This window comes from Rattus rattus, chromosome 2 (genome assembly GCF_011064425.1).
Source record: "Rattus rattus isolate New Zealand chromosome 2, Rrattus_CSIRO_v1, whole genome shotgun sequence".
Classification (NCBI taxonomy): Eukaryota; Metazoa; Chordata; class Mammalia; order Rodentia; family Muridae; genus Rattus; species Rattus rattus.
Window position 1 is genome coordinate 91004315 of NC_046155.1, and position 19910 is coordinate 91024224.

A 19910-nucleotide genomic window follows, 5' to 3' on the forward strand; every position below is an offset into this window, starting at 1 on the left:
TACTATATTGAATAAGTAGGGAGAGAGTGGGCAGCCTTGTCTAGTCCCTGCTTTTAGTGGAATTGCTTCAAGTTTCTCTGCATTTAGTTTGATGTTAGCGACTGGTTTGCTGTATATTGCTTTTACTATGTTTAGGTATGCGCCCTGAATTCCTGATCTTTCCAGGACTTTTATCATGAAAAGGTGTTGAATTTTGTTAAATGCTTTCTCAGCATCTAATGAGATGATCATGTGGGTTTTTTTGAGTTTGTTTATATAGTGGATTACGTTGGTGGATTTCCGTATATTGAACCACCCCTGTGTCCCTGGGATGAAGCCTACCTGATCATGATGGATGATCATTTTGATATGTTCTTGGATTCAGTTTGCAAGAATTTTATTGAGTATTTTTGCGTCAATATTTATAAAGGAAATTGGCCTGAAGTTTTCTTTCTTTGTTGGGTCTTTGTGTGGTTTAGGTATAAGCGTAATTGTAATGGTCAGGTAGGCTTCACTGAACTGAGAATTGGGTCCCCGTTAGTGGAATTAGAGGAAGGATTGAAGGAGCTAAAGGGGTTAGAAACCCCATAAGAACAACAATAACAACCAACCAGAGCTCCAAGGGACTACACCGCTACCCAAAGAGTACACATGGGCAAACCCATGACTCCAGCTGCATATGTAGCAGAGGATGGCCTTGTTGGGCACCAGTGGGAAGAGAGGCCCTTGGTCCTCCCAAGGCTCGATGCCCCAGTGTAGGAGAATGTCAGGACAGGGAGGCGGGAAGGGGTGGGAGAATGGGTGGGGGAACACCCTATTAGAAGAAGTGGTAGGGGGATGGGGTATGGGGTTTATGGCTGGGAAACTGGGAAAGGGAATAACATTTGAAATGTAAATAAAAATATCCAATAAAAAATAAGAAATAAAAAATAGAAACATAGCAGAAAAGCAAAATAAATAAAAAGTTAAGAAAGAAAAAAAGAAGTAGCAATGTAGATGTGTAGCACTTCTCCCTAGAGGTTCATCCTGTACCCATGGGTGATCAATCTTTTATAATTTGGTATATGTTCTTTGAGAAGTGTTCATACTCAGATGCATGTTTAACTGTGTGTACATTTATTTGTTTGAGGTTTGTTTTATTTTATATTCAAATAAGTGAGGCAATGTTACATGAATTTTTCTAAGTTGGCATTTTTTGTAATGCTTATTTTATTATGTGTATGGGTTTTTTATCTACATCTCACATGTGTATACCAGAATAAGGTGTAGAAGCTTCTGGAACTGGAGTTACAAATGACTTTGAGCCATCATGTGGTTGCTAGGAACTTAACCTGAGTCATCTGCAAAAGTTACAAGTGCTCTTAACCCTTGAGAGCCTGAGCTTTTAGGAGGTCTTATTTATTTATTTATTTATTTATTTATTTATTTATTTATTTATTACTTTCTTCATCCATCTCTTTTTTTAATTTTTTAAAAAATTTTTATTAGATATATTTCTTTACTTACATTCCAAACATTATTCCCCTTCCAGGTTTCCTGTCCATAAGCCCCCATTCCCTCCCCTCCCCATCCCCCTCCCCCATACAGGTATTCCCCCTATACATCCCCCTTACTGCTCCCCCCACATTCCCCTGCACTGGGGCTCCAACCTTGGCAGGACCAAGGGCTTCCCCTTCCACTGGTGCCCCAACAAGGCTATTCTCTGCTACATATGCAGTTGGAGCCCTGGGTCAGTCCATGTATAGTCTTTAGGTAGTGGTTTAGTCCCTGGAAGCTCTGGTTGGTTGGCATTGTTGTTTTTATGGGGTTGCAAGGCCCTTCAACTCTTTCAATACTTCCTCTAATTCCTCCCAAGGGGTTCTTGTTCTCAGTTCAGTGGTTTGCTGCTAGCATTGACCTCTGTATTGGACATGCTCTGGATGTGTCTCTCAGGAGAGATCTATATTTAGTCCCTTGCAGCATGCGTTTTCTAGCTTCATCAATCTTATCTAGTTTTAGTGGCTATATGTATATGGGCCACATGTGGGTCAGGCTCTGAATGGCCGGCCATTACTTGAGTCGCTGCTCTAAACTTTGCTTCCATATCCCCTCCTATGGATATTTTTCCCCTTTTTAAGAAGGAGTGGGAGTATCTGCATTTTGGTCATCCTTCTTCTTGAGCTTCCTGTGGTCTGTGGATTGCATCTTGCGTAATTCAAGCTTTTTGGCTAAATCCACTTATCAATGAGTGCATACCAAGTGTGTTTTTCTGTGATTGAGTAACCTCACTCAGGATGATATTTTCTAGTTCATTCCATTTGCCTATGAATTTCATGAAGTAATTTTTTTGATAGCTGAGTAGTACTCCATTGTGTAGATGTACCACATTTTTTTTAATCCATTCCTCTGTTGAAGGGCATCTGGGTTCTTTCCAGCTTCTGGCTATTATAAATAAGGCTGCTATGAACATAGTGGAGCATGTGTCTTTGTTGTATATTGGAGCATCTTTTGGGTATATGCCCAGGAGAGGTATAGCTGGGTCCTCAGGTATTCTGAGAACCTCAATCTAATGTTTTATCTTAGAGATCTCTCTGCAACAGTAAATGTGAAACTGTATCAATTGGTTTGTATTTCATGGTGGGAATATAGTTTAATTCATGTACAGATCATTCACTTAATGCCCCAAAGAAACTAAGAAGTAGGTCATATTAATCCTGAATATCTTATATAATAAACTTGTGTACTTTAGATTTTGCACCCGGATTTGGAAGTAGCAGATCATGCCTTCCCTCCTCCACGAACGGCTTTATCCCACTCAAAAATGCTGGTAAGACATTTAATGTTCAAGATTGATACTTTAAAAGAGAACTATACTTTAATTTTAGGTTTGCTGAAATAGCTGAGTTAGAAGTCCCTTAAAAGGCTTAGGGCAGTGTACTGGTCTATGAGAGGGCCTTTGATTTTTTTTCTTTAGGGGACAAAAGTAAGGACCGCAAAGAAATCAGAGCCTTAGTTATAGCCTGGAACACTGTCCAGCATAAGAATTTGGATTCTTCCTTTCTTGTAGTGACATGTATCAGACCCAGAGCTTACTCATGCTGTACATGTAATCATATTTCATTCTAATAAGAATAGACTTTTATAATTTGGATAAATGTTGAAAGAATTTCATTTCACTTTAAAAATATAATCTTTTGAGAGTTTTTCCCTTTTATATTCATAAGTATAATTTTTGCAGATATACAAATAAAGGTTTTGGCATATATTTCTTTCTCTGACACAGTAAAATAGGAGACTATGCTACTTACTTTTCCTCTGGAAGAAAACTGTGCTCTAGAATCCAACTCTGTTCGGTTCAGTAGGAAGAGCAAACCAGTTCCACTCAAGCATAGGTAGACTCTCATGGGACTTGTGCCCACTGCTTGGGGAGGCAAGCCTGGGCAGGATGCCACACTTGCCCACTCAGACTTTCTTCTCTCTGTCTGGTTTACTTAATTTGTTTTTTGATTAAATCACCCGTATGTTTTGTTTTCCATTTTCAGGATAAAGAAGTTCGAGCAGTTTTTCTTAGACTATTTGCACAACTGTTCCAAGGGTACAGGTCATGCCTCCAGCTTATACGGATCCATGCCGAGCCTGTGATACATTTTCACAAAGTAAGGCACAGTGCCAGGTCGTCTGCCAAGTGGACTCATTTAATAGGACCACACTATAAATCACGTGTATTAAATTAATTCTTGAATGTTCTTAAAGTCTCTGTGTTATGTGACAAACAGAACTGGTATAATATTTTCCTTCAGAATATGTAAGCTTAAAATTGATTTTTTTCTCGTATTAAAGTATTAATCAAGCATTAGTTAAAAATTAATACTTGATTTTTTTCCTCTTGTCTTTTATATGGACAAAATCTTTTGAGAGAAATATACTTTGTGACAGTGTTTAGTTATATGTAACGTCCTTCAACCAATCTTTAATCTTTCTATTTTTATTTTAACCATTTGGCCATTACCTAGTGATAAGTTATCATTTCACATTTTCTTCTTCTTTACAGACAGCTTTCTTGGGGCAGCGTGGTTTGGTTGAGAATGATTTCCTCACTAAAGTACTCAATGGAATGGCATTTGCAGGTTTTGTTTCAGAAAGAGGACCTCCCTATAGAGCCTGTGATCTCTTTGATGAGGTATACTTCTTATCAATGACTAATAGTTTAAAGGAAAAATTGTTTTTTAACATTTATTCAAATTCTTAAACATTAAGTAAATATTATGTATATCAAGTGTTGATAATTATAATGTTAATTAGAAAAATTAGAAAACTCTAGAATGTTTTAGAAGTACGTAAAAAATTTTTAACAACTAAGATTGAATAGCTTCTTAGATCTTTTTCAAAATTGGATAGTGCTTATATAAATAAAACTTGTTTTTTCAATACAGTTTTTTAGTGATTGTCAGTCTGCAGCTCAGTGTAACTTAATGCACAGATTTCTGACTCTAAATTGCAGTTAGGTTTAGTCCATCAATGTCATAAAGCCGTAATTTAAATTTATAGCATTTCTTCTAATCAATAATTACTATTTCCTAGCTACCTTAGTAGAAATATTTGAGATATATATATGTAGTCTCTATCTTTTTAAGGATTTGTCATCTAAAGGGAGAAATAGACTAGGATACTATTTTACGTTTATTTTGCTCCTTTTTTAAATACATTTTTCATTTATCATTTACTTATATATTCACAGCAGTGCATTATGGGAGACAGGAAAGTAGATATTATTTGTATTTTAGTTTTTGAATCATTACTGTATCAGAATCAATAGGTTTTAAAGTTCTTGATATCCACCAAAGAAAGTCAATCCTGGAACCCGAAGGGAGTCCTTGTTACCTTTTACCCCTGACAGCTTATCCTGTAGGAAGAAGGTCTTTCTCGGAGATGGATCTTTTATTCTTCATAAAGATAATTAAATACAAGTAAGGAAAGGGAAGCGGAGCTTCTGTTCTGAAGATGAAGATTAGCCTCCTCACTTAGTGATGGAGACTAAGCACCTCACTTAGTAACTAGCACATGCAGGTGTGCAGTGTATTACCCTGACTCAGCCATTCTTTATAGTCACTCACTGAGCTACGGGTCCCTAAATAACCGTGTAACTGGCCTTTGATCATACTGACATCTATATCAACCTTTATGTTCCCAATTAAGTTCTCAGTGGTTGATGGCTTATATAGTTAAACTAAGATCCTTGCCAAAGACCTTTTCTAACTCATCTGCTAGTCTCTGAAACTTTATTAATAGCAACGGTTGTTTTCTACCCACATTCTCCTTGCTAATCTCTGGCAAGAAAGTCAGGTTGATTGTTTTCAGCATGAGACTTAAATATTTCTCTATCTTCTTTGTTTACTTACATGAGGACATGCTTTTATAGGAAAGTAGCATGGCTACTTGGAAAGATCCGTTTCTTGTACCACAAGGGTTCTACAAAGCTTTTCCAGGCAGATCCTACTGTGTCCTGCCTTAGGGCACTGTTACCAAAGAGGTACCTTAGGAATGAAAAGCAAATCTGCCTTTCTTTGTATGACAGTCTTCTGAATACTGGCACAGAGTGCAAAATCCAAATAGTTCTGCCGCCTTTGCTTCATCTTTTCCTGGAAGACACTCTTGTTCCTTTTCCTTTCCACCTGTTTACTCTCCTACATTTCTTTTCATGCCTGTCCTCTTCAGCAAGTATACACTCCCACACAGTTGCCATAGCAAATTGCTTAATAGAGAGACAGAATCCATATATATCACTTGAGAACTAAACGGAGTCTAAAGGTCATCTTGCTCTTCCGCCTTGATTTAGAAGTGAGGAATCTGAATCCAGGCCATATTGTCCATAGAGTCCAGTCAGCACATGAATTGTTGTTCCTATTTCTAAGTTAAAGAAACATCTGGAGACTTTCACACCTTCTGAATTTTTCCAAGTAAATAAATTATCATGAGTGAGGCCAGGAAACCTCTGCACTCCATAGATGATTGTTTCCTAAGAGTTACTGAGTAGGGGCCACCCTGAAGCCATGGATTTAATATGCCTTTGCCATCCTGGGATAGAGGTGAAACCCAGTACAAATCTAAATAAATTACTCTGAAAATAACGGAGTTTAGATGGCTTTTAACTTGCATATTGTGTGCAAATACCAGTTTTAAAATTCAGCATATTTAGGTATTGATTATTGCCATCTGATTCTTTTTCAAAGTTGGTAGCTTTTGAAGTAGAGAGAATTAAAGTTGAAGAAAATAATCCACTGAAGATGATAAAGCACATCAGAGAACTTGCTGAGCAACTCTTCAAAAATGTAAGTATATGTAGTCTGTTATTCTAGCAGTAATACCTATGCTGTGGATAATCAGTCCTAAGATGTCACGCTTGCTTCTGTGTGTCAGAATGTATCACATTTTTTATCAGTCACTGTATCATGAAAATGTCTTAGCCAGATTCTTTCCCCATGAATCTTTTGCCCTCATCATGAGTTTTCTTCTGAGTGCCATGTTTAATAGAGGAAGCTTAGACACACTGGTAATCAGAAGGACCTTAGACAGCACTGAAGATGTGCTCTGCTGCAGCGTGTTGAGGCCTGTCATCTGAGCTCCGTTGTTTTGAATTAATGAGGTAATGTGAAATAAGCTGGAAGAAGGAAAGAAAATCGGTCAGTGAACCATAGAAATCAAAGATGAAAATGCTCTCTGGGCAGAAGATGTGTTGTAAATCAAAAGATCAGGATGAGGTGAACTAACCACCTGAATTCTTAGGCTGGCAGGGAAGCTACATGCTTAAAGAATCGTGGTTTTGTGCCTAAATGAGTGCTGACCACTCCTTCTTGTAAAGTTTGTGGTTCCTTTGCTAAGAAACATAAATCAAGTGGGAAATGTGGCACCATCTGAAGAAAAGCAGAGGGAACTTGTTTTAAGGAATTAGAATGAAGAACTTGATATTAGTGCTCTGGCCCCAGTGCATATTGTTTATTCTAGCTACTTGACAAGGCAAACAAGGATTTGACAGTGAGGCATTAGTCACTCCTTTTCACATTCATTTGAAATTTGAGGACCAGTAAGTTAAAAGCAGAAATACTTAACTATTCCCTTGTTACATATTAGTCAATTATTTTCTTTGCTTGTCTGTAAATGCATATATGCTTGTCTGAGGATTGAACGAAGCATGCTGTGTATCCACTGTACTTCTGGTGTTTTGAATTTGGCTTCATTTTCTTAATACAGTGAATTTCAAGTTTATCCATGGTCACATAGAAATGGAGATGATACCTTCCACTATGAGTAGCATTCCACTTGAATAGATGGACTAAGTTTTATTTCTCTGTTGACTTTCTGAATAACAATTTTGGCAATAATGAGTATCCTAAACATTTATACAGGTATTTACAAAAATGTAAATTTTATTCCTCTCAGATAAATACTTAGGACTGAGATACCAGGATATATGGTAACACAACATTTAACTTTGTTTAAAAACTGCTGGTTGTTTTTTTAAGTGTCTATATTTTGTATTCCCACCTGCAGTATATGAGAGTTCCATTTGCTGTCTATCCTAAGCAGCACTCAGTATCATAACTTATGTTTTGTTTCTTTGTGTTTCTTGCAGTCATTCTCAAAAGTGTACAGTAGTGTCTCTTTGTGGCTATTTTAATTTCAACAGGCAAATAAATGTATATAATGTTACCTAATCATTATATGCAAATGCTGCCTTAATATCTGTGATAAAAGTAATTAGGTAAGAACAGAGACTCTTTATTTGGAATTGTTAAAGTATTGATTCTCAAAACACTCAACCGTCCTTACTCTATTTATCATTATCATATTGGGCAATATCAGAAGACACTTAGTTAGCACAGCTGGAGAGGCTGTGCTATTGTGCTAGTAAATACAGGTCATTGATGCTTCCAAATATTTTACAGTGCATGTCAATACCCACATCTTCTCTAAACAAAGAATTGTCAAGTTTAAAATGCCAGTAATATCAAAAATAAGAAGCACATCAAATGCAAATGACACAGTTCATCACATTAGATGAGAAGAGCCTCAACACAAAGTGCATTAAGATTAAGAGCAGGATGGATGTCAGCGGTCATTAAAAGGTTAATAAAGTTAGAAAATTGAGACAATTACATTCCATCAGTCTCACCTACTGTCAGGTAGCCCAAGAGTCCAATTATATTGGTTTTCAGTGATTCACATAATAATAATGTCTTCAACTACATTTGGGAATATTTCTGTTATTCCCCAGAGTGCTGGGTATGAATGGTGGGTATTAAATAATTTTAAGTATCTGAACCAATCTAGAGTATTTAATAACCTCTAACAAAGAATGCTTGTTTTATTGTTGTTACTAGTGTGGCGGTGGCCTACTTTAGATTTCCAGTAAGTCTTAGGAGTTTTGTTTTGTTTTGTGTATTTGGCATGTGTGTTTGGCCTTCTTTTCTATAAATCCTAAGCATACTCTCATTTAGTCTGACAAATAATGAAGAAAATTGATGTTGCCTGACACTGATATGTAGGTTGGTAATTTTTTTTAAAAATCTGACAAAATCAGTGAGCTTCTCCCTATGTGTACTATATCAGGATTTTGAAAATCATCATCAAAATTTAAAATTTACTCCCAATGAAAGGGCTGAATTTAGCCACACTTTCTCAGGCTATTCATTCTGGTGGACTTGCACAAAATTGTTTCCATGTCACTGTGTTCAGTTGTCTGAGTCTTCGGTTGTTACTTTAAATTTACATTCTCTGAACTCAAGTAAGAATTTGTTGGTTTGGACTGTTAGAAAATAACTGATTTCCTGGTTTCAGGTGTAAAACTGGATGACAGTTTTTAATGATATCAGGAACCTAAGAAGCCAGTCCAAACCCATTCATAGTGAGAAGAGTAGATATTTTTAAGACCTTCTGGAATATAGCAAATCCTAACTTGAGCTTCCTTTTCTTGCTGCTTGTTTCACACAAGTGATGTGGGGTTCAAGCAGTTTTGTGACACATAGGTTCATCTACACTTAACATGCTGCCCATTAGAGGGCAGTAGTGCACAGACACAGCAGCTAGGGAACCAAATAGTATATTTGCATCAGATAAACACAGTGTGTCATAAATTACCAAATCTATTCAAGGTCTACATTTCACTATAGAATGTTTCTGCAACCACAGAGAGGCTCACCTTTGAACTTTTAGCATGGGGTTTTCAAAGGCTTATAGATTTGGTTTACAGGTTTTCTGATTTGTTTATAGGAACACTGTTAGTGAGCAACATCATTTCTTTAAGAAGTGATTTATTTTAGGCTTGCTGCTACTTCTTCTACAAGTGCAATTGCTATTATTACTAGCATATACATAGTTGGTATTGCAATATTAGAAAGGAAAGGAGTACATTTCATTTTAAACACATGGTATCATACAAAGCATGTAATAACAAGCTATTTTTAAAATAAATGTAATCTAGACTTTTAGAAAATAGCCTGAGATTGATCCTGGGGTGCATGTAAGTATTCGTGTTATGAGAACGTCTCAATAACAGCTGGTGATAGCCCTCACAAGACATCTATGATACTTCAGATGAGGATGAGCAAGTCATCCTGTCCCGTATCACACTACTAATGAAGTACTCAGGCTTGGATGTGAACCCCCGGGCATTCTGAAGTCAGAAACATAAACTAAAAGTACCTTGTACTCTGGATTACCTAAGTTTGCTGTTGAATTGTATTGCTACCTGGTTTTATCATGTTTTCATGTCTAATCTTGTTTCTGGGCTGACTATTCAGTTTGTCCATTTAACCCTTGACTAAGAGTCATAAGATTATATAAGGTTGCATACATCTGGAAACCTTGACTCAGCCATTTTTCTCTCCATTAGTCAGTATAGTACTGGAAAAAAATACCTGAAACAATTAACTTACAAGGAGGAAAGATTAATATTGACTGTATGGTTCAGAGACTTTAAGGAAAAGCTGCTGGACTGATGTTTTGGGTATAGTGACATAGCTCATCATGATGACTGTTCATAGTAAAAGAGGCTGTTCATCTCAGTGTGACTAAGAAACAGAGACAGGAAGGGGCCAATATCCTCATCAAGGGTGCATACCTTGTGATGTTACTTCCTTCCTCTGGACCCTAACTCCTAAGGATTTTAGCACTCCCAGTAGCACCAATGGCTGATGACGAAGCCTAGCATATGGGTCACTGGGGGGCCTGTAAGATCCAAGCTGTAATCTTCTGAACTTCCTTGACTTTTATGGGTTTTTTATTTTCCTGTAAAGATAAACATGCCACATTACAGATTTTGACTAGAAGTGTTGTATGTAACCTTTATTTTTTCTAAATGACCTTAGCCATTATTTGAATAGCAGGTAATAGAGATGGTAAGAAAAATAAAATGTAACTCAGAGATACTTGCATTATTATAAAACTTTCTACTTTAGATTTTTTTTTATGTTTTAGAAGTTGTTAAAATGAGGCTCTATATGGCTCAGTGGGTAAAGCCATGTAAACCTGACAACCTGAGTTCAAATCCCCAGAGTTCATGTAAAAACAAGACACAGTAGTGTCCAAGTCCATAATTTATTTCAGTGTACTTCAGTGGGGAGGTGGAATGTACAGATAGTAGAAATGCCAGAAGCTTGCAAGCACGCTAGCCTAACCTACACAGTAGTGAACAAAAGAGACCTTGTCTCAAACAAGATATAAAGTGAGGACTAGCACCCAAAATTTTCCTCGGACCTTCACACATGCTTCACTTGACACATATGAACATATACATGATACACATATACAAAAAAATCTTTAAAAGCTGTCATGATAACTATTTACTTCATTTGAAATAAAGTACAAAGAAGGTTTTTTATTGCTATAAAAATTAGTCTAAATAGAAATAATATTTTTAAAGGAGTTGGGATTCAGGGTCCATAGGAATTACCTCTCTGCTCTAGAAAAACTATGTCCACTGTATTTTAGAAAACATATTTTGAGAATATGGATAGAAGTCATGCCTAGTGATGAAAGCAAAGAAGTGAATCCTAGGGACCACGGAGGCTGATGTCTGTGTATTCCAGGCAAAAACACAAGCCTGATTATCTATCTATCTTAGGTAAGTTATTTGTCAAGCATCACACATTGAGCTGTACAAGACCCAAAATCAGTGTTTTGACACACCAGACCGTCTCATTTCCATTTTGTTCCAAGAAATGCTAACTGTGTCCTCTGCCCAAATCCACCTTTTTCTTTTTCTGGATCTCAGCCATATAACCAGAAAGAATTTGGGGGGAATAGTTCTAATAGATGGTGACAGTTGACCATTTTTAACTGACAAGAACATGTTATAGGATACTAATGAGTTTAGTCTACAGCATGAATAGCATAGGTTCAGTGGAAATAAGGAATTTTTTGGTGGCAGAAGGATAATAAATGCTAGAAGTGGTCTAAGAAAGGTTGTAAAGCAGCCTTCCCCAGAGAACTTTATAGAATACCTGAGTTCCACTCTGCTCAGCATTTGAAATAGAATCCTCCTTAAATTGATGCTAGATAACGTTTCACACAGGCCCTAAGAGTATTTAAAAATATTAACTGATGGGGTTATGGGGATAGCTCAGTGGAAGCATAAAGTCCTGCGTTCAATCTTCTGCCCCAGAAACTTTAAATTAACTATATTATTATAGTGTTGATAGAGTGCAGTGGCAAGTATTTTAGTGCCTTCTACATGTTTATCATATTTTTCCTGCAGTAGGTATATAGAATAAGACAAATGAAACAAAAGCAGCAAAAATGAAAAAACCCTAACTTTTTAATATGGGTCTGGAGAGATGAGAGGTTTAATTCTCAGCACCGACATCAGACAATTCACTACCACCTAGAGCCACAGCTCCAGGATAATCAGTGCCCTTCTCTGGCCTCTACAGGCAGATTTATACAAGTGTGCATATGCACACAGAAACACACATGCATATTTATAAAGAAAAATAAAATGGTTTTAAATTTTTAACTAGAAAATACCTTTTAAACCAAGCAAAATGTCTACTTCTGTGGTGTTTCATTTTAGAGAAACAAGGCTGGACAATAATGATTCATAGTATATAAAAGGGTTTAATATATTAAAGAGAAAAATATAAAGAAAATAAGGGATGTATTGAGGGAGGCAATATAATTTTGGCAAAGTGTCCATAAAAGATGTCTATGAGAACTGCAGATTCGGAGGAAGCAAAGATGCATTTCAGACCAGGGGAACAGCTGTGCCAAAGCCATGAGGCAAGGACAGGAGACCTGCGAGCCTCGGTCGAATACATGTAGTTGAATGAAAAAGCTGGAACTTGTAGTCTCCTTAACAACTTTGGCTTTTACTCTGGTGAAGGGTCTTCTTGAATGAATAAGGTTGTGTGGTGGTTATTCATGTTTTAATGATATCGCTGACTTACTGTTGAGAGATGGAAAGGGGCAGAATCAGGGAGACCAGTAGTTCTGGATAGTCTGAGAGCTGTTAGCTTACACTAAAAGGAGATATAGGCAGATTAGAAATGTACTCTCGACAGTAAAGTCCACAAGGTTGATAGAAAAATGTATAATTGTATGTTAGAAAGAGGGATTAGAGATGGCCAATCCTACCACAGGAAGGACCGGAAAAATATATATTCAGTGATCAAGACTGAGTAAAATAGATTTCTAAATAGACTTCATTGTTATTTTAAATCTTAGTGGAAATACTTTGTTGTACATAGTTAAGTAGAGGACTGTAGAATTGGAGAGAACAATCAGGTTAAGAATATTGAATCATCAATGTCTTTATAATAAAGGGCTAAGAGACTGGAAGTGATCTCCAAAGGATTTTAGTGTCAGTAGAAGAGAGGTCCAATGATTGAGCATTGGAGTATTCACATAATTAAGAGGTGAGGAGATGCAACCAGATGTAAAATCAAAGCATGATGTGCCTATGATTGAAGAAGACAGCCAACTGTCTCACATGCTGCTGTGAAAGAGCTTGGAGAAAGAGTCTGGTAGTCTGTATTCAGTTAACCCGGTTTAGCGTCAAGTTCTTTAGCCTTTGCCTTTCCAGCTTGGCAATGCAAGCAACAGACAAAGGACCCATATGAATGTATAATCACTCACCTGTCTGACTTCAGTGTATCCCTGTGCTCTTTTATTCTTCCTATTTTAACAGTCATGTTAAATATGCTAACTTAGATCATTTTTCTTCTGTCTGATGTTACAGGAGAATCCAAACCCTCATATGGCATTCCAGAAAGTTCCACGTCCAACAGAAGGATCCCACTTGAGAGTTCATATTCTTCCTTTCCCAAAGATTAATGAAGCCCGAGTTCAAGAACTAATACAGGAAAATCTTGCTAAGAACCAGAATGCAACTCCTGCTACACGAATAGAAAAGAAATGCATAGTGCCAGCAGGGCCACCTGTTGGTATGTATGTGCATGTGTACATGCATCCGTGTGTGTGTGTATATGCATCCGTGTGTGTGTGTGTATGCATCCGTGTGTGTGTGTGTGTATGTACATGCATCTGTGTGTGTGTGAGAGTGTGTGTGTATGCGCGCATGTGTACATGCATCCATGTGCGTGTGTGTGTGTATGCATGTGTACATGCATCCGTGTGTGTGTGTGTGCATGTGTACATGCATCCGTGTGTGTGTATGTGCACATGCATCCGTGTGTGTGTACATGCATCCGTGTGTGTGTGAGAGTGTGTGTGTGTGTGTGTGTGTGCGCACGCGCGCGCGCATGTGTACATGCATTCATGTGTGCGTGCGTGTGTGTGTGCATGTGTACATGCATCCGTGTGTGTGTGTATATGTGCACATGCATCCGTGTGTGTGTGTGTGTGTGTGTGTGTGTGTGTGTGTGTGAGTTTGCTCATTTTAAAAATGAACCTTTTATGAGATGGGAAGTGACATATTTCTATAATCCCAGCACTTGAGAGGCTAAAGCAGGAAGACTGACCTAAGCTCTAGGCCAGACTGAGCTACCTAGGGAATATATTAAGTATTATCAACAGAAACTACTTCATCCATCCTTCCTCCCATAAAAAGTGGTAATTATCTAAGCACTGGCACTGTAAAATCTGCTTCATTCTTGTAACAGTTTGTTGAGCTTGAAGTAGTTTTTTGTAGTTCACATACTGAAAGTCCTACGAGTCCAGTGCAGCAACTTTCCAATGACTTAGTTTACTGTGTCATCACCACTGTTTAGTTAAGAACATTTTCTTAAGCCATTGTTTTTTTGTTTCTGTTACCAGTTATTTCCCACTTCCTTCTGTCCAGGTTGGAGAGAAATCTACTTCCTGTCTTCATGGGTTTGCCTATCATGAGCATTTGTATAAATGTGCACCTTTGTGAAGGGGCTTATTCATTTAGCATGTTTTCAAAGTTTTTACAGTAGCATGTGTCAGTATGCCATTGTTTTTTGTGGGTGAATAATGTTCAACAGTGAGGAGAAATGTATGTGCATTTGACCTTTTCAAAAATATTCATAAGGAGATGGAAATTTGAGTTGGTTTTGCTTTGGGAGTTTTAGTAATAATGTTGCTGAGAACACTGATATGCACCTTTTTATGGATATGTTTCCATTCCTATTGAACACATTCCCAAGAACACTCTGTCTTAAGGAGCTGGCACTCTTTTCCTTAGCAGGTGCCCTACATTATACTCTACAGCAGTGTCACACAAGGGTGTGACACCTCCCAGCACCAGAATGCTAAGCACTCTTTGTCCCCTTGTGTGCAGCTTCTGTTAATGTCTATAATGCTGGTTACGGTGGCGTACACCAACATCTCAGCAGCCGGAGTAAAGTCCTGTCTTCAGATAAATTTTTAAAAGAGTGTCTTTGTCCAGTTTTAATTTGAGATGTTTGTTATTGAATTATTAGAATTTTTAAGTTTTCAAGCGATTCCCTTACCAGATATCCGAATTTATTTGTTTGTTTGTTTGTTTGTTTGTTTGTTTTCACACTCCAGATTTTATTCCCCTCTGGGTCTACACCCCAAGAGTTCCACAACCCATACCTCCTCCCGCCCCCTCACTTCCTCCTTCCCCCAATCTCCACAAGGATGTCCCCACCCCACCAGACCTCTAAACTTCCTGGGACCTCCAGTCTCTTGAGGGTTAGGTGCATCTTCTCTGACTGGACCTGGGAGTCCTCTGCTGTGTATGTGTTGACTGCCTCATCTCAGCTGGTGTATGCTGCCTGGTTGGTGATCCAGTGCCTAAGAGATCTCAGGGGTCCAGGTTAATTGAGACTGCTGGTCCTCCTACAGGGTTGCCCTCCTCCTTAGCTTCCTCCAGCTTTTCCCTAATTCAATCAGAGGGGTCAGCAGCTTCTGTGCATTGGTTGGGTGCACAGATCTACATCCTACTCTTTCAGCTGCTTGTTGGGTTTTTTGGAGAGTAGTCATGGTAGGTCCCTTTTTGTGAACTTCTCATAGCGTCAGGAATGGTGTCAAGTCTTGGAGCCGCCACCCCTTGAGCTGGAACCCACTTTGGGCCTGTTGCTGGACCTTCTTTTCCTCAGGCTCTTCTCCATTTCCATCCCTGCATTTCTTTCAGACAGGAAGAATTATGGGTCAGAGCTTTGGCTGTGGGATAGCTACCCTATCCCTCACTTGATGTCCTGTCTTTCTGCTGGAGGTGGATTCAATTCCCTCTCCACTCTGTAGGGCTTTTCATCTAGGGTCCCCACTTTAAGTCCTGAGAGTCTCTCACTTCCCAGGTCTCTGATACATTCTAGAGGGTCCTCCCATCTTCCTTCCTCATGAGGTCACCTGTTTCCATTTTCTGCTGGCCTTCAGGGCTTCAGTTCTTTTCCCCCACCCAATACCAGATCATGTTCCCCTCTCCCCCAAACCCCCATCCGCTTTCCCTCCCCTGTCCCTCCTCCCCTCCCTACTTGTGGTTGCTTTCTTCTTCCTCCCAAGTGGAACTGAGGCGTCCTCTCTTTTTGAGTTCTGTGGACTGTATCTTGGTGTCTTATTCGGGGTTTCTATTCCTACACAAAATGTCATGACCAAGAAGCAGGTTGGGGAAGAAAGGGTTTATTCAGCTTACACTTCATCACCAAAGGAAGTCAGGACTGGAGATCACACAGGGCAGGAAACAGGAGCTGATGCAGAGGCCATGGAAGGATGTTACTTACTGACTTGCTTCCCCTGGCTTGCTCTGCTTGCTCTCTTAAAGAACCCACGATGGTACCACCCACAATATACTGGGTCTTCCCACCTTGATCACTAGTTAATAAAATGCCTTACAGCTGGGTCTCATGGTGGCATTTCTTCAACTGAGGCTGCTTTCTCTGTGATAACTCCATTTTGTATCAAGTTGACACACAAAACCAACCAGTACACTTGGGTATTCTGTACTTTGTTTTTTGTTTTGGGTTTTTTGGGCTTGTTTTTGTTTTGTTTTGTTTTGGTTTGTTTTTGGCTAATATCCACTTATTAGTGAGAACATACCGTGCATGTCCTTTTGGGTCTGAGTTACCTCACTTAGAATGACATTTTCTAGTTCCATCCATTTGCCTGCAAAACCCAGGATGTCCTCGTTCTTAATAGCTGAGTAGTATTCCATTGTGTAAATGAACCACATTTTCTGCATCCATTCTTCTGTCCTGGGACATCTCCGTTGTTTCTAGCTTCTGGGCTATCACATATATAAGGCTGCTATGAACATAATGGAACATGTGCCCTGTGACATGGTGGGGCATCCTTGATGTATATTACCAAAAGTGGTATTTCTGGGTCTTTAGGTAGGTCTATTTCCAATTTTCTGAGGAACCTCCAGATTGATTTCCAGAGTGGTTGTACCAGTTTGCAATCCCACCAGCAATGGAGGAGTGTTCCTCTTTCTCCACATCCTTGCCAACATGTGTTGTCACCAGAGGTTTTGATCTTAGCCATCTGACTGATGTAAGGTGGAATCTCAGGGTCGTTTTGATTTGCATTTCTCTGATCACTAAGGACTTTGAACATTTCTTTAGGTGCCTCTCAGCCACTCAAGATTCCTCCATTGTGAATTCTCAGTTTGATTGATTTGCTCTTTCCATGTCTTTGAAGAATTGTGTTGGGATTTTGACGGGAATTGCATTAAATCTGTAGATAGCCTTTGGTAGGATGAACATTTTTACTATGTTCGTTCTGCCAATCCATGAGCATGAGATATCTCTCCATTTTCTAAGATCTTCTTCTATTTCTTTCTTGAGAGACTTAAAGTTCTTATCATAAAGATCTTTTACTTGTTTGGTTAGAGTTACCCCAAGATATTTTATATTATCTGTGGCTATTGTGAAAATAATATGTTCCCTAAATTCTTTCTCAGCCTGTTTATCATTTGTATAAAGGAAGGCTACTGATTTGAGTTAATTTTATATCTGCCTACTTTGCTGATGTTTTTTATCAGCTGGAGAAGTTCTCAGGTAGAATTTTTGGGGTGACTTATGTATACTATCATGTATCTGCAAATAGTGATGCCTTTAATTCTTCTTTGCCAATTTGTATCCCCTTGATCTCTTTTTGTTGTCTTATTGTTCTAGCTAGCACTTTGGGTATTATATTGAATAGTACTGTCTTTTTTCCTTTTTTATAAGTTTAAATTTTCTTTATTATTTATTCCCAGTGCCACTACCACAGTTTACTGGGCAATATACCTGATTGTAATGAAAACAAAAAGCTCCAACAGACAAGAGACCTCAGGAATGTACATCTAATTGACACTACATTGTATCAACCAATAGCTGCACGTCTGCAAACTGTGGCTCTGACAATCCTGAACAAGAAGGGTTCCCTGTTTAAGCTCAAGTAATTTTTCTCAGGATAGATAATTGGGTTTTTTTGTGGTAATTTTTTATAGTTTCCCTAATGTATTTGGAACAGCTGTCTCAACGTAACCTGCAGCTTTCCTGACAATGCCTCCCTCTCTCTCCTGCTGAGGACTTAGCCCTTTTCTGCTATGTTTTAAAACCTCTTCCTACCATACCCATCACTTCTACCACCAGATCCATAGCCACTGCCAGGGATACCTCAGCTACTTCCATCAAACTGCCTCCTGCCCCCGTCATGGTTCATAATTTGATTGCTGTTACTCATTATATTTCAAAGGTCATTATAGTTCCCACTAGCACCACAGTTACCTACACCAACATTTCCTCCTTCATTGTAACCATCATCTCCTTCTCTTCTACCACCAAATCCACCACCTACCATCTCAACCACCATAGCCTCCTCTTCCACCAAAGTTACCTCCCTACCTCCAAAGTTTTCTTCATGACCCATAAAATTGTTAAATTTACCTCCATGATGTCTCTGTGATTCAGCCAATTGTATCTCTTGTTTAGAAAGGGTCCTTTTCAATTTTGCCCATTAATACTGTGACTTTTCTGAACAATTCTATCTCATCATCTTCATCAAAAGTTACAAATTCAAATCCTCTTTTTTCCACTCGGTCTGTCTTCCATAACCTCTATGGTTTCAATCTTGCCATATTTCTCAAAAAAGAAAGATTCTTCTTTGAATTGTGTTCTGTATCTTCTTTTAACCACCAATTCTTTTCTTTGCTGTTAAATGGGTACCCGGCTTTACAGAATCCTCTCTAGAAACAGCTCTCTTTGGTTCCACCACACCCCCATCAACCTTGTGTAGCTGAGTACACATTGTAGCATCCACCTTTTCAACACAAGAGTAGGTACAAATCCAAAGCCCTTGGAATGTTTTGTTTGGGGATCTCGGATTACTGCACACTGTAAGAGTGTCTGATTCCTCAAAAGGTTCTTTTAATCCATCATCTGTAGTTTCAAAGCTCAGACCGCCAGTAAAAGGCTTCCTCAACTTCTCTGGTTCCTTTGGATCATGGCCCTCGATTTTGAGACTTCATCTCTTCCAACTCAAGTTCAATATGAGACCAAGAGAAAGAAGCAGATCTATGGACTGTCTTTCTGTTTCTTTTTCTTTTAATTATTCATTTTACATCCTGACCACAGTTTCCCCACCCTTCTCCCCTCCTAGTCCCTGCCCCTGTCCCCATTCACTCCTCCAGAAAAGGGGAGGTCTCCCTTGAATATCAGCCAGCCTTGGCATATCAAGTTGCCGTAAGACTAGGTACATCGTGGAGGCTAGACAAGGCAGCAGTTAGGGAAAAGAGTGCCAAAGGCAGGCAGCCTAGTCAGAGACAGCCACCCCGGCCCCTGCTGTTAGGAGTCCTACATGAAGACCAAGCTTACAACTGTTGCATAGATGCAGAGGGCCTGGGTCAGTCCCCTGCCTGCTCTCTGGAGGTTCATGGACTGTCGGTCTTTAGTGATACTTGTCTCTTCTTCCCTAGTAGTTGAGGGAGATATGTTAAAGACTCATGATAGTGGAGCTATTTCCTCTTTTAGCTCTAGTTTAGCATTTTGGGTGTCTCTTGAAGTTGATTTCTTAGATATGTATATATTATATGTTATACTAGTAATTTATTTCTTCATTATTATAAAATTTAAACTAAATTGTAGCCTCCAAAGGGAAAATTTAATTACTTTAAAACTATTAGCATGAACAATATATAGTATTTTTTTCTTTGTTGCATGGCATTTGTTAATTTAATTTTTCCAAGGATTTGAAAGATTAGCCTAGTTGGTGCATAATGTATGCAGTTTTAATTTATTTGTGTTCTCTTTATATTCCTCCATAGTTTCAATAATGGATAAAGTGATAACAGTTTTTAACAGTGCACAGAGACTGGAAGTTGTTAGAAACTGCATATCATTCATATTTGAAAATAAAACTTTGGAGACTGAGAAGGTAATAAAACATTTTTCCTATTATTTTCCTTTTAGGGTTACATTTTGAAGTTATCAAGTGATCTCTTCTCTAATTCAATTTGTCTCTTTAAGTATTTTAACGATTTAAATGAATAGTGTTTAAAATTTAAGACTAGTTCAAATGTATGCCTACAAGAG

The 19910-nt window shown here is 38.4% G+C and overlaps 1 protein-coding gene across 1 annotated transcript in view; it reads left to right on the top strand.

Annotated features, from left to right (window-relative positions):
• The window catches only part of Sbf2 (SET binding factor 2), a 311159-nt gene that overhangs the window by 168009 nt on the left and 123240 nt on the right, over positions 1 to 19910 (top strand). Inside the window, 6 exon segments of the mRNA XM_032892912.1 lie at positions 2708 to 2785; positions 3501 to 3614; positions 4010 to 4138; positions 6189 to 6287; positions 13190 to 13394; positions 19643 to 19752. Coding sequence (XP_032748803.1) covers positions 2708 to 2785; positions 3501 to 3614; positions 4010 to 4138; positions 6189 to 6287; positions 13190 to 13394; positions 19643 to 19752 — 735 coding nt within the window.